At 48.5% G+C, this 14090-nt stretch overlaps 1 protein-coding gene across 1 annotated transcript in view; it reads left to right on the top strand.

Moving 5' to 3' along the window:
• The window catches only part of Gat (sodium- and chloride-dependent GABA transporter), a 252155-nt gene that overhangs the window by 228382 nt on the left and 9683 nt on the right, over positions 1 to 14090 (top strand). Inside the window, exons 5-10 of the mRNA XM_089553401.1 lie at positions 1761 to 1864; positions 2116 to 2240; positions 6367 to 6479; positions 6570 to 6701; positions 10862 to 10964; positions 11433 to 11533. Of these exons, the coding sequence (XP_089409527.1) occupies positions 1761 to 1864; positions 2116 to 2240; positions 6367 to 6479; positions 6570 to 6701; positions 10862 to 10964; positions 11433 to 11533 (678 nt within the window). The remainder of the gene's footprint in view (positions 1 to 1760; positions 1865 to 2115; positions 2241 to 6366; positions 6480 to 6569; positions 6702 to 10861; positions 10965 to 11432; positions 11534 to 14090) is intronic.

Genomic DNA, 14090 nt, shown 5'->3' with positions numbered 1-14090 from the left:
GGCGGTCGACTAGGTTGACTTATTAAATGAAACCGAGAAAGAACGAGGTATACAGGTCTGCAGTCTCAACATTTGGGGCGATACAGCATATCTTTTCAGGAGGACACAGGGGCGCAATAAAAGACACGGACAGAGAAGTAGACAGGGACAGCATACCCCATGGAGGGCATATACCCTATCGCTAAGTGCAAGAAGAAGGATGACGGGAATAAATTCAGTTGTCAGTCAGCGCTCTTTCCTGTCACTTCCTCGTTTCGCCTTCGGGCTTCTTCTTTCGCGCTGTTTTCACCAATGACGACGGGAACTTTTTCCCATGACCAAACTTTGTGATGTGCCCGCTCTCGTCCAGCCAATTCAGTGCGGAGAACGCCGTACACTACTGGACACTGAAGCCATGCAGTTATTTTAAATGAGTCATGCAAATGCGATCTTCACTGGTAATGTCTTAAAAAATACTTTTTTATTCGCTTGGCTTAAAGAGAGGTCCACAATCGAATGGATAGAAGTTTACCTTGAGCTACAAAGAAGTTGCGTTTGCTCTGCAGAGCTAATATTTTCAGTCATTCTGCATGTAGGCCTTATTCTGCTTGATAACTGGCTTTTGGTCTGGTATTTGCTGTTTTCGCCAGGCTCTGATTGACCAGTAATTGTAAAATTCAGGTAAAATGGGAAATAACACTGCATGATTTTGCCGATACCTTAGCGAAGTTTAATCGTTTTCTAGGTTAGGTGGTGAAAAAACGTACGAGTTGAAGCTCTTGGAAGCGAAAATATAAAAAAAACTACGCGTCGTATATTCCTACTACCAGCTAGACTACAGTGCTGCTTCAAACGTCGCGCATAGTGGCCCGATGAATGCTGATGGCGACTGGCAGCAGCTGTTTTTTTTTTTTTTTTTAGCGCGAAGAGATGCCTGGGACGTAGACCGGGTGATTGTCGCCTGAAAACGGTCCCCTGCGTTCAGTTTACGGTCACACCCACAAGGAATGTCGCGTGCAGACTTCTCAAAATGAGAGCCCGACAGAACGCGAACAAGCTGCAGACGTTGATTCTTGCACTGTTCGCCGCGCGACTGAAGAGTAAACATGCGGATTAAGAGACGCAAACTATCACATTTCGATGCAGAAATCCAATACTATAGCCGCGCAGCCGATCCGTCGCCGAACTTTTCCTGCTACACGGCCGCTGCGCATCCCTTTGGCCCATATCTAAATGAGATAAACTTGTGGAAACTTGTGCCGCTGCCTTTCTTCAGCCTTGCGGTTCAGCCACCCGCACCACAGCTCGCCGGAATATTGCAAAAGGCGTTCAAAAACGCTCAAGCATGGCATACCCAAGGCACACGGTACCGGCTTTTGCCTACACAGCGAAAGTCACTGCTGACTCCAGCGCCGCCGCATCTCCGTGACGCCACGGCCTGACGCTTGTCTATATAGAGGGGTTTGTTATATCCTTCGAATTTCTGTATCGCCTTAGTGATAGTGTGAAAATGGTCCTAATTCACACAAGTGCATTATGGTTCTAGGAACCGAGTGCCAAATGGCAAATCCTCCGCTTCCAGATTTCGCTGTTTTTGTAATTTTCTACGCAATAATTTATATAATGCCAATTGAAGCGCCCTATCAGGCTATTTTGTTTCACTGTTGTCTGGAGGACTCCCTGTGTAAGTCATGTCTTTTCCGTTGTCCACCTGTCCTTTGGCGCATCGGTATGAGGCGGTGATGACAGTACATTTTTATGCCAAATTTTCTGTGACGCAGGTATGGATAGATGCTGCCACTCAGATCTTCTTCTCCTATGGCTTAGGACTGGGTTCCCTAATAGCCCTAGGAAGCTACAACAAGTACCACAACAATGTATACAAGTAAGTGTTCCGGATGCATGCCATCCTTAGTTCGAACCCAACTCCGGTCTGGCCGCACATGCTGAAACAGCATCCAAGAGTGACAGCGTTAACTTTGGCAATATGCCACTTGTGGCGAATGCCTGCTGCCTTGGTGGCTGAAATCTTTTTACAGCGCACATGTGTGTTTAGGCGTTCGAGCCGTCTTCCGTAATTAGTGAGCCGCTCCGTGGTGCTCGGGAGCTTATTCCTGTACTGTCTCTCCTGTGCAGGGACGCGCTTATCGTGTCGTGCATCAACAGCGGTACGTCCATGTTCGCCGGCTTCGTCATCTTCTCGGTGATCGGCTTCATGGCGCACTCTCAAGGCAAGAACATCGCCGAAGTTGCTGCCTCGGGTGAGTACACGATTGCCTCGCGTTCGCTATGTGTAAGGTTCGTTTTGTACAGATTCCTTGTGAAGCACCTTGCTGGGGAAAGCTGTTGTAAACGGCTGCTTTTGCGTCCTTTAAGATGTTTCCCTCCAGAAGAGCTCAACTCGTTCAGCGTTTTTAATGCAGTAATGCATTTAACGGCTACATTTTTGTCGCTCTTTGTCCGCAAGCTTGGTCCGTCTGGTTTCCGTCCGTCCAAAGCTGCACTTCTAAGACCTGCATAAGTACACGAAGTGCTGCTCAAACCAGGTTCAAAATTCTCGTTTCCCGTTTTTGCAACGTTAGTTCACGATATCATCGGTTGTAGCTGGCCAAACTACTCAGAGTTTTAAATTGTCACCTAGAGTAAAGACTTTGTGAAGACAAACACTCACGGCATCCAAAAGGAAATTGTTGTAGCACAAAGCAGCGGCTGGCTGGAGGAGCTTTCAGCGCGTGCGCAAAAGAGACGCGTGGTTCGTGGATCTATACACAAGAATCGCAGGGAGGGTGTCAGACAGCGCCACGTGTCGGCGAGGTGGGCTCAAGCCTGCTGCGCCGGGACCAATGAACGGGTGCGCACTGGTGGTGCGGACGTCGCTATACCAGGCACTCCAGTTGGAAGTACCATTTCTATTCGCCTGTGAAAATTTCACCCGCTGTGTTCCTACGACCAAACGCAATGGCATCGACATCTGCGGAACCTGCCTGTCACTGAGATCGCGATCGGCTTCAGAAGCGACAGGCGAGACATATACCATGGCATATGACCGAAGCAAGCGTCAGGCGAGATCTTTGACCAAAGAAGAGAAACGAGAGCAAGAAAGCCTTGCGAAGCGGAACACGGATCAGCAGGCATGCATTCCTGCCGTGGGATATTCTAGGCATAGCACGAATTACAGCGCTGCTTTTTACTGTTGTCTCTAGATTGTCGTGTGAAGCCTCCACAGCACAGCGTCCCTGATGAATAGAGGTGGATCGGAGCCTCTTCCGACCACCCTCCTGATCCGGAAGCTACCTCCTCCAAAGCACCCTCGAGTGGGTGTACCTGCAGCCACCCACCGGTCCCCATTAGACGGTCTGCATTCGTATTACCGAGAATAGAGATAGTGCCGGGAGATTTTCACGCGAGAGCGTCAAGGAGCTCGTGAGGTGGTAAAACCGGCGTCGCCGTCTTCAGTGTCGCCACAGGCTTAGGCTGTCGTGGCTCCGTCGTGTCGTTAGTGCCTGGAACATCCCAGAGGTACCAGCAGCGGAAGCCTTGTGCAGCTTGAGAGAGCGGGACCTTTCCACTTCGTGGAGACCACCAAATGCGCTATGAGTGAGTGTGGCGTCATTGTTCGTCCTTGAGGAAGCGGTGTTGAAAATTTCCTTTGCGCACGGGGGCCTCTAAGAGCAGCATGGAGTGATGCCGTCATGTGTATGGTATAAAGAGCAGGTGCTACGGCGTTTTACTCTTAAGGCGGAACTTTAGCGCCTTCCGATTCTTTTTAATGTTCTTTGTTGTTTCTGGCTTCCGCGCAGCCGTCGTGTCGCTTTGGCGCACAAGGTGCCAGCAACGAGTGAGTTTTATGCTCATTGAGTATATTATCCATAACGACATGATATTTTGGGAAGCTGATACCTATACTTATTGGCTACGTCGTGTTTCCAATCTGCTTATGCTTCCACCAAACTGTATGCCCGTTAAATCCACGGAGGCCGTACTCATATATGGTGACGAGCTGCGTCGCTATTTTAGGCAGAGATGCGAAAAGCAAGGGCGGCGACGAAGCGGTGCTCGAACATCACTATGCAGTATAACTGTAGGATGGCATCCGCATTTGGTGTTTTGCCGAGCACTGCTCACAACGAAACTAATTCATCTGCTGTAGCGGCAGCGGTCTATTACATAACAAGGATTTCCGACCTATCTGTTAGCTTCCTGTGAATTGATGGCGAGTTATGCTTCTTCGAAAATGGAAGGAAAGCACACAGCTTTCGTACTCCTGCATAAATAGGTTAAATTATCACTTCTGCAATCATCTAATTTAATACGAGCTGTCCTTTCGACTCGTAGCACTGTGAACCGCATTATTTGCTGGATCTCTTGAGCTAACGCCTAAATGCATGTGCATGTGATTTGGTGCGGACACTAAAACAAGAACACTAAAACGAGTGCCGGGACAGCGATATGTCTTCCCCATTACCTTGCGGAAGAAAGCACTGACGTCAGCAGGCATTTCTACATATAGCGTTTTAATAGTGTGCTGTGGTACACAAATACAGCTTAATTTTAGCGCAGCTGCTCTCTTGGAGGTACCGTGCTCGCGTCTTCCCTGCTTGTATATTTGCGCGGCTGGGCTCGAGGACAAGCCCTGCCGGGGAAATGGAACACCTGCTTTAAGATTTAGCCTAGTTTGCTCCGCAGATAGCATGTCGAGCGCTCTGGAAATGCCTGCTCAAGGATGCACGCCAGAGACAGTGCTTGAATGAGAGGTTGCACTTCGTCTGCAGCTGCCAATCACACTGCCATGCTCACTTCAAGTGTGGGAGCATAGAATTGTCATGCTGTGACCAAAAGGCATCAAGATCTCAGGCAATTTTTAGCATAAAAGTGGTTAGAAATGACTAGATAAAGGATTTTTTTTATGCCAGCGCGCAGTGCTCTCTGCGAAACCGACGGGCTCGTACCTTGCGTGCGATTGGCGTGATTCAGTCCGTCAATCACCGTGTGACAAGCCGTACCCCTGAGATCTGTCTTCCTGAATATTTCCTGCGCGAGCGCGTTGGAAAAAAGCTAGACTTTTGGGACCGAAACATGCTTACTTTGACTTAATCGCATTATCACGTACAGCGCTGGCTCTCTGACAAGAACGTAGCACGCGGAGATACCTTTGTGCCGACCCCCTGCGGCAGTATCATCGCCTACTGCCGAAAACGGTATCACAATAAAAGGCACAATCAACAACTCCCTGCTTCTGCAACCGTTGTACTTTGTTTACAAAAAAAAACAGTTCATGCTTCTCAGGACCCTCGCCTCAAAAATATTGCCAAAGTGCTGTCTGTCGAGGTCATCATGCTACCGGCTATAACAGCATTATTTCAACACTCGCCGTTTCCAGACTAGTACGGGTTGCATTTGTCTGCAGATTGGCGATCGGCTCTCAGCAGGCGTTACCATAATTGCTACCATCGCGATTATAATGAGTGTGGAGATGAACTACATAGGTGTTCGGGCGCCACTTCTGCTCTGAAGTCGTGTGCTATCGGCAATTAATGAAAATCGAACAAGAAAACTGAGGTGCCCACACAAAAACACCCACATATCAGCTCATCGAGTGAAAGGAAGCACATGAGAGCTTGAATAACACTTCAGAGGAAGATCCTTTGAGCCTTTGAGGTTAAAATAATAGGAGCTAGTACTGAGCTTCCCGTGGATAAGAGCTGCGTATTTTGCTGTCCGTGGATCAGTTGCCTTGTTCGCGTTTCATTTCTTGCTGGTAGTACAGTTGTGGGCAAAAAAATTCAGGGAGGCACTTTGTTGACCTAAAGTGCGGTGAGGCGAAAGCCTTAAGCGCGGTGTTGCTGCTTGTGTCACTGATGTGTGGTTAAGATGTTAATTAAGTGCACAATTGTCTGTGAATCTTAAATGCTGGAGACACTGGAGGGCGTTTGGGAGGCATCCATCTGATTCGACGCCTTTATGCAACCACTCTCCAGCGTCCTGGACAAGGAGAATACATATGCGTTGGCAGGAAGTAACGTAGCCATTAGCACGCTCGGCTGCGGAACGGAAGGATGGTGGTTTGAATCCCATCGTGCACAAAGCTTTTTTTTTTCTGGTATGACTAGAAAAGCGTGGCAACTCTGCTGACAAGCTTCTGCTGGCAACCTTCTGTCGACAACGATGAGGCATTAAAGGCTTTCGCCTTAATATGAGCCCCCCCCCCCCCGTGTTCCCAACCCGCCGCTCATCATGGGGGCGCCATCTTGCCCGTCTCGACAACAGGAGGACTTCGTCAAGTGCCCCCCCATGCAGAGCGGCAAGGTTTGGAACGCGAGGGAGGAGGAGTCTCCTACTTTTGTTTGCACACAACTGTACGTTAATTCTGCGGTCTGTATAATACAGGCCCTGGGCTAGCCTTCCTGGCGTACCCTTCGGCCGTGCTGCAGCTGCCCATCTCTCCGCTGTGGGCGGTGCTCTTCTTCCTCATGATCGTCATGCTGGGACTGGACAGTCAGGCAAGTGCCCTTTCGTAGTGCCCTCCTACTTTAAACGCGCAGCGCCGGCGGCAGATGGCGTGACGCGCTGTTTCCTTCGCCCCGCCGCAGTTCTGCACACTCGAGGGCTTCATCACCGCCGTGGTGGACGAGTGGCCGCGGCTGCTGCGGCCGCACAAGGAGATCTTCATCGCCGTCGTCTGCCTCGTCTCCTACCTCATCGGCCTCAGCTTCGTCACGCAGGTAGGGCAGCGCTTGTGCAAACTTCGCCGCTGAAGGCTACACTTGACATATGTGGGATCGACGTGGTTCGGACTGAAATTCATGTCAAAACGCAGCGAGGTGCACCGTTCCAGACATGACCAACATTAATCGACAAAATTTTGGGCATTGAAATATTGCGAGGTACTGTTATGCAAATATTGAAGGTAATGGCCCATTCTTCCAATGCGTTGCGAAATCTTTCATTAAAGTTTTTCTAGCAGTTAAGACGGACATAGAAAGCCATGGAGTATGTTTTTGACGACAGAAAAAGCGTCAATAGCTAAAAAATGCAAACCTGCTGACGGCAGATCTGTGGATATGTTGATCGTTCTAGTGAAATCTTAAACATATTAAAAATTCCGTTCATAAAGGATGTCTCATTGAAAAATTGTTCCGTCCGGAATTGTCGGGTATGTTCCAAAAGGGTGTCTCGCCCATCCACTTGCGCGTTGTCAGTATTCTGTAATGCGGATAGTTGAAATTAAGCGCTCGTTTCTATCTCCTGGTTTTGCGCGCACAAAGGCTTGTGAAGAGAAGGCTGAAGAGAGCTGCCCAGGGCTACGCGTTCACAGATGCACCTTATGACGGCGACATCAACTTGCTCCGGAAAATGCTGAAGCCACAGGTCGTGCGTCCAAAGCCATGTTTGTATATGTGGACAGGGAATGTATGTCAAAAGTTACCTTTGGAGAAGCTCGTGCGTCCCAAGTGGTCACAGCAGACAGTCTACGAAATGTTTTTTTTTCTTCCGTTTCCACTCTAACGTTCATGTTTCGCTGGAGCAGCTGGGTCTCTTGATAACCCAGGTTTCTCGTGCGTACGTTACCTTGAGTTCCTTAAGTCTGTTTTTATTTCACCGAAGCTTTGCTCATGCTTGCAGGCGGCACACTGCGCTGGTAATTCACCATTACCATGAAGTTAGGACGAGCGCTTCTAGTTCCCTTGGCTGCCATTACGTGATGCATATCTCTGAACATTCAAAAATAGCTCGCTGGCATCATCCACGACGTAAGAAAGACAGAGAATGGCACACTGGGGTGCTATAGGCTGCTAGGCTTAGCGGCACTTGCCGGGTGCTGTCCCGAACTCTTGGCAGTGAATACATTGTTGTTTACTGCACTTGTTAGAATATCGTAGAACACTTCGGCGGCGCGTTTTACATGCGACTGCGCGCTTTTTATTTGAATTCGATAGCGTTAAAGGCCACGTTCATTAGAAAATCCGGTGTCGGCGTGGTCGGCGTTGTGAGCGAAAAATCACGGGCATATCTCTGGCAGGTGGTCCTCAGAGAGTACCCTAGCTGGCAGGTGGGTCGATTAGGTCACGTGACCTTGCGGTGTCATCACTACCTGCCTACCGGACAGTGAAAAAACTGCCTACCGTGGCACGTTAATTAAATTAATGACTGGTCCGCAAAAGACCCACCGCAGGGAGCACCTGCCATCGCTGGCCAGTGGCCCATCGCTTAACCGCTGCGCCACTGCGCCAGGAGGGGCATGAGGACTCTCACGGGTCTGTCAATGCAGAGAATGAACTTCTCTATACATGGGAATTAATCCATTACGCGACCGCGTCATACCTTTAATAAATGTCTCGTCCTTTTCTTTTTTTCCACCTGAAAAACGTGGCGTCGCACTGTCTCAAGAAGCAGATTCTCGACACAGAAGCCCCAAATGCTTTTTGGGGTAACTGAAGAAGCGCAGGCATATGTCAGCCCACTTACAACTGAATGCTTGTCACCCTGCTGAGCAAAATTAGTTTCAGGTAACAAGCAATAAATGCAACTAAAATCTTAAAAAAATCAAATAAAACGCGTTTAAACTAAGGCATTATTCAAGCTACTGTAGTAACACAGGGCAGACTACATGCGAATAAAAAAAATAGAAGACTGCCGCAGAAATCGCCTCAAAATATTGATTTCTGCTGCACCTTACATTTTCACCTTCAGTCGCCTAGCAGGTTTGCGAAGAACGCGATCAATTTTCGACTGAGGTGCCTAGCCGGCGCAGAGCATTGTGGTACATATGTAGGCAGCCACATTTTTGCGTCGCAGAGTAGGCAATGGAGATTCCATAATGACTTGCGAGTTTTCATACATTGCACGCCTTTTTACGTTGACAGCGGCGTGCAGCTTCCTGTTTCGTCGATTCGCTAGTCTAGAGGTGTCCAAGCAACCATTTCTGTGCGTGCTCCAGCATATATAATTCTGGAACCACTGGCTGCCAAGAGCAGGCTCTTCAAAAAATGAGCTTGCCAAGAAGCCAGCAACTGACACCGCGCGAAACGATGAAACTTTCCTAGAAAGCGGTAAGGAATCCACTTTTGCGAAGAATCCAGTCATCTAACAGAATTTTGCAAAGTGCACCTGCTTAACAGTGTCGTTGAAACTGCTCTGTGTATTCGCTCTAGCGCTCACAAATCTTAGTTTCATGATTATCACAGTGTAAAAAAAAAAAAGAAAATCTACACAGTGCGATTGACTCAGCAGAGCATGCGTTAGCCCTCCGGACAAAGCAGCCGCTGCCGCTCTGCGACACTGACGGGTCCAGACCGGGAGTGCGGGTGGCGTGATTCAGACCCCCGATCACCGTGTGACACGCCGTACCGCCGCTTCACTCCCGCTTCCCTCTCGATGTAATCCAGCAATCACCGTGTGACAGGCCGTGGCCCTCTCCACAACCCCCACCCGTCGCCTGCTGCTACCCTATCTTTTCTGTTTCACTTTCTCTTTTATTGCGAAAGCAATACTGCTTGCGCTTTTCTGCCATCGGAGGAGGTTCATCCTTCGCTCCGGCGGAGCTGCTGCGCGCTACCACGTGACCGCGTGACGTCACGACAAGAGGAGAGTTGGGGGCCCAACTCGTCTCATCGATGGAGGCTCATTAATTTAATTAATTAAAGTAACTAATTAAGTTAATTAATTTTTCTGAATGCCCAAGAAGAATGTATGAGTAGTGCGGAGCGATATAATCGCAAGAGAAGAAAACGCCGTGCGAAAGAAACGCCGGAACAGAAAGAAGAGCGGCTTGCTCAAAGAAGATTGCAGTGTACTGCCAAGAAGAAAGAGCAGAGCATTGTGGTGATTCGAGACGGTGACATCGTGGCTCAGCGACGTGAAGAACAAGAGATAAGAGTTGGCGAGTTCGAGTCTGCTACGCGTCTACGCGTGAATTCGAGAAACGAAACTACCAGCAGAACCAAGCGCAGCCAGGTGTTATTGCTTTCGCAATCAGCCAGGCTTAACTAAGCTAAGCCTTCAGCCAATTTTTTGCTCCTCTTCCTCTGAAAATAGAGAGATGATTTCCCACTCTCCACTCTGCCACCTGCCAACCGAGGCTTCAGCCAGACGGAGAGTTGGACGCACAGATTTTTCCAACATGGGGGTACTAATGCCAACGCATCAAAAGAGCCGCTCGTAGGCAGCAACAATGCTTCTTTGAGGAGCGGAGAACACGCAGGAAGGCAAAAAGAGAGAGAGGCTGTGACGTAACTCTTTTAGCAAGTACCCCTCTATAGCAACTATAACGCCGCTTGTGGGTATTCCTAACCGCGCCCGGATAAAATGGCCTCCATAACCGCACCGCTCATAGTCCGGGCAAGTGTTCATTATCTTACATTCCCTGTCTTGTTTACTATATTTTAATACATAATGAACGCCTTTGTTGACGAGGACTCGAAAAGAGAAGATAAGACGCTCGTATTTACATGAGCCCTGTGTTATTCTCTTTTTTAGTTCTCGTCTGAAGCGCTAGTCCTTTTACAACAAGATGAACGACCAACTAGTCCAACTCTCCACCGCGACTGTCTTGTTTACCTCTCCGGAAATCCCTCCTGTACGTTCTACAGCCGATTGTGCTAGAAAACACCCAACTAGACTAAATACAGTTTTCTTAAGGGTTTTACCCTGATGCAGCAACCAGAGACTAAATTATGCCAGATTTGCAGTCCCTCTCTTCCATTTGCACTTCTCTAATGTTTACGAACCATCCCTACAGTCAATAAGTGTCGTTCCAAAAACTGTCTTCATCTGGCCCAATTTTGCGGAACTATATATAATATGCTACCCCGCATCGACTGCCAGTCTGCGCGAGTTGCACTGCCCAGCTGAGTGATGCCTCATGCTGAGCTTACTCTCGCAGGGCGGCATGTACGTGTTCCAGTTATTTGAGTACTACGCAGCCAGCGGCTTCGCCCTGCTCTTCCTCATCTTCTTCGAGGTGGTCTCCATATCGTGGTCCTACGGTGAGTGTTTGCGGCCTAGCCTTTGCGAATGGTTCATAGTGAACATTCATGGTTCATAGTGACCGAGCCATCGTTCGGTCGGTGCAAGCGAAACAGCGCCAATAAATTCAATTATAAATTACTTAGCGGTCATAGGAGGATATCATGGGGGGATCCATGTATATTAATGTATAACTCATCATTTTAAACAAGACAACACGAAAGCAAATATTTGGTGCCTACAGTTGCATAAGTGAGTCCTCATTGTACCGTTAAGAACTTCTGGAAATGCGCATTTCCTACCAGCACCGTTGATAGGACAACCCGGTAAGCTTTTTCGTCGATGTTGGTGTAGCCCAGGTTAAGTAGGGGGTGCCGGTCCTCAATGCTTCACTCATACACCTGGGCGAGTGGCCGTCGCCGGCCCTCCGCGTTCATCTCCTTTGCTCCGAGTACCCGCACTGCTCAGAGTGTGTCTTCGCGTCGCAGGTGCGGCGCGCTACTACGACAACCTGGAGGACATGATTGGCTACCGGCCCTGCAGGTGGTGGAAGTTCTGCTGGGTCTTCCTGACACCTTGCGTCTGCTTCGTAAGTTGGACCCCCTTAGCCGAAGAAACGCTTCAGAGCTAGGGTTTGCACTCCCAAACCCCGAATAACGCACCTTGAGGTGTCCCAGGTTGTGCAACTGATAGCGTGCATAGTTGCTATCATGGAGTGTGTGTTGTCCAGAGTATGGCGAGAGCTTATGGAAGAGGTCAGAGCGGAATAGGTGGCGTGAAGCGCGGAGCGACGGCCTTATCACTGGCCATCGGTTCTCTCTTGAATCGTTTGTAGAGTCGTGTGATAGACAGGGAAGAGGCGACACGATCATCCACGCCTGACTCACCAATTGGTATGGTCGCATTTGACTATGTCAGGAGCACCCGCCGTGCCGACAGTTTGATTGCCGACAGAAAATTTGAATCTTGTGGAGTTACAGCTGCGTAGAGACAGTTTCAGTGTTATTATACTCAATGCTATTCGTTCAACCTCCTACTGAGACCAAAATAGCCGCAATCCTTCGTGTCAGCATTGCCACTCGTCTACGCTGGCTGTGTGCTAGGCCAACGATGACAGCTCAACTCTGTCAAAAAACAAACGGGGCATCTGTCCCGAGCCGCCGAAAGGACCCTGTCCCTCGACCAGGGCCCACAGGATATTGTCATCATCATCATCATCATCATCAGCCTGACTACACCCACTGCAGGGCAAAGGCCTCTCCCATGTCTCTCCAATTAACCCTGTCCTTTGTCAGTTGCCGCCACTGTATCCCTGCAAACTTCTTAATCTCATCCGCCCACCTAACTTTCTGCCGTCCCCTGCTACGTTTGCTTTCTCTTGGAATCCACTCCGTTACCCTTAAGGACCAGCGGTTATCTTGCCTTCGCATTACATGCCCTGCCCAAGCCCATTTCTTCCTCTTGATTTCAACTAAGATGTCATTAACCCGCGTTTGTTCCCTCACCCACTCCGCCCTCTTCCGATCTCTTAACGTTACACCTATCATTTTCCTTTCCATAGCTCGCTGCGTTGTTCTTAACTTAAGCTGAACCCTCTTTGTTAGCCTCCACGTTTCTGCCCCATAGGTGAGTACCGGTAGGATACAGCTGTTGTATACTTTTCTCTTCAGGGATATTGGTAAGCTACCATTCATGATCTGAGAGAACCTACCATATGCGCTCCACCCCATTCGTATTCTTCTAGTTATTTCCCTCTCATGATCCGGATCTGCGGTCACTACCTGCCCTAAGTAGACATATTCTCTTACTACTTCCAGCACCTCGCTACCAATTGCGAACTGCTGTTCCCTTGCTAGGCTGTTGAACATTACTTTGGTTTTCTGCATGTTAATTCTTAGCCCCACCGTTCTGCTCTGCCTGTCTAACTGATTGATCATGCTTTGCAGTTCTTGTCCTGAGTGGCTTAGCAAGGCAATGTCATCAGCGAATCGCAAATTACTCAGGTATTCTCCATTAACTCTTATCCCCAACTGTTCCCATTCCAGTCCCCGGAATACCTCCTGTAAGCAGGCAGTGAAGAGCATTGGCGAGATCGTGTCTCCCTGCCTGACCCCTTTCCGTATTGGAATTTTATTGCTGACTTTATGGAGAACTATAGTAGCTGTGCAGTTGTTATAAATATCTTCCAATATTTTCACATAACACTCTTCTACACCCTGATTCCGCAATGCCTGCATGACAGCTGAGGTTTCCACCGAGTCAAATGCTTTCTCGTAATCAATGAAGGCTATATATAAGGGTTGGTTATATTCTGTGCATTTCTCTATCACCTGATTGATAGTGTGAATGTGGTCTATTGTCGAGTATCCTTTACGAAAGCCTGCCTGATCATTTGGTTGACTAAAGTCCAAGGTTGTCCTGACTCTATTAGCGATTACCTTAGTAAATACCTTGTAGGCAACGGACAATAAGCTGATTGGTCTGTAATTTTTCAAGTCCTTCACATCTCCTTTCTTATGAATTAAGATAATGTTAGCGTTCTTCCAAGCTTCTGGTACTCTCGAGGTCACAAGGCATTGCGTATAGAGGGTGGCTAGTTTTTGTAGCACAATCTCTCCTCCGTCCTTCAACAAATCTGCTGTTACCTGATCCTCACCAGCTGCTTTCCCTCTTTGCATTGCTCCTAAGGCTTTCTTTACTTCCTCCTTCGTTACTGGCAGGATGTCCCATTGCTGTGCTTGACTGCCTCCCTCAGTAACTTGATGATTACATTCGCTACTGTATAGATTTGTGTAGAACTCTTCGGCTAATTCAACTATCTTATCCATATTGCTGATGACATTGCCCTGTTTGTCTTTTAGCGCATACATCTGGTTTTTACCTATGCCCAGTTTTCTCCTCACTGATTTTAGGCTACCGCCGTTCCTTAGAGCATGCTCAATTTTCTCCATGTTAAACTTTCTTATGTCGGCTACCTTGCGCTTATTTATTAACTTCGATAGCTCTGCTAGTTCTATCCTGTCTGTGGAGTTAGACGTCCTCATGCTTTGGCGTTTCTTAATCAGATTTTTGGTCTCCTGAGATAGCTTGCTGGTATCCTGTCGAACCATCCTACCACCTACTTCTGCGGCGCACTCTGTAACGAT

Source organism: Amblyomma mixtum, chromosome 7, assembly GCF_055824585.1.
Source record: "Amblyomma mixtum isolate Tamu chromosome 7, ASM5582458v1, whole genome shotgun sequence".
In the NCBI taxonomy this organism is placed as follows: domain Eukaryota; kingdom Metazoa; phylum Arthropoda; class Arachnida; order Ixodida; family Ixodidae; genus Amblyomma; species Amblyomma mixtum.
The sequence above is the reverse complement of the archived record's forward strand: the minus strand, read 5'-3'. Positions and strand labels throughout refer to the sequence as shown.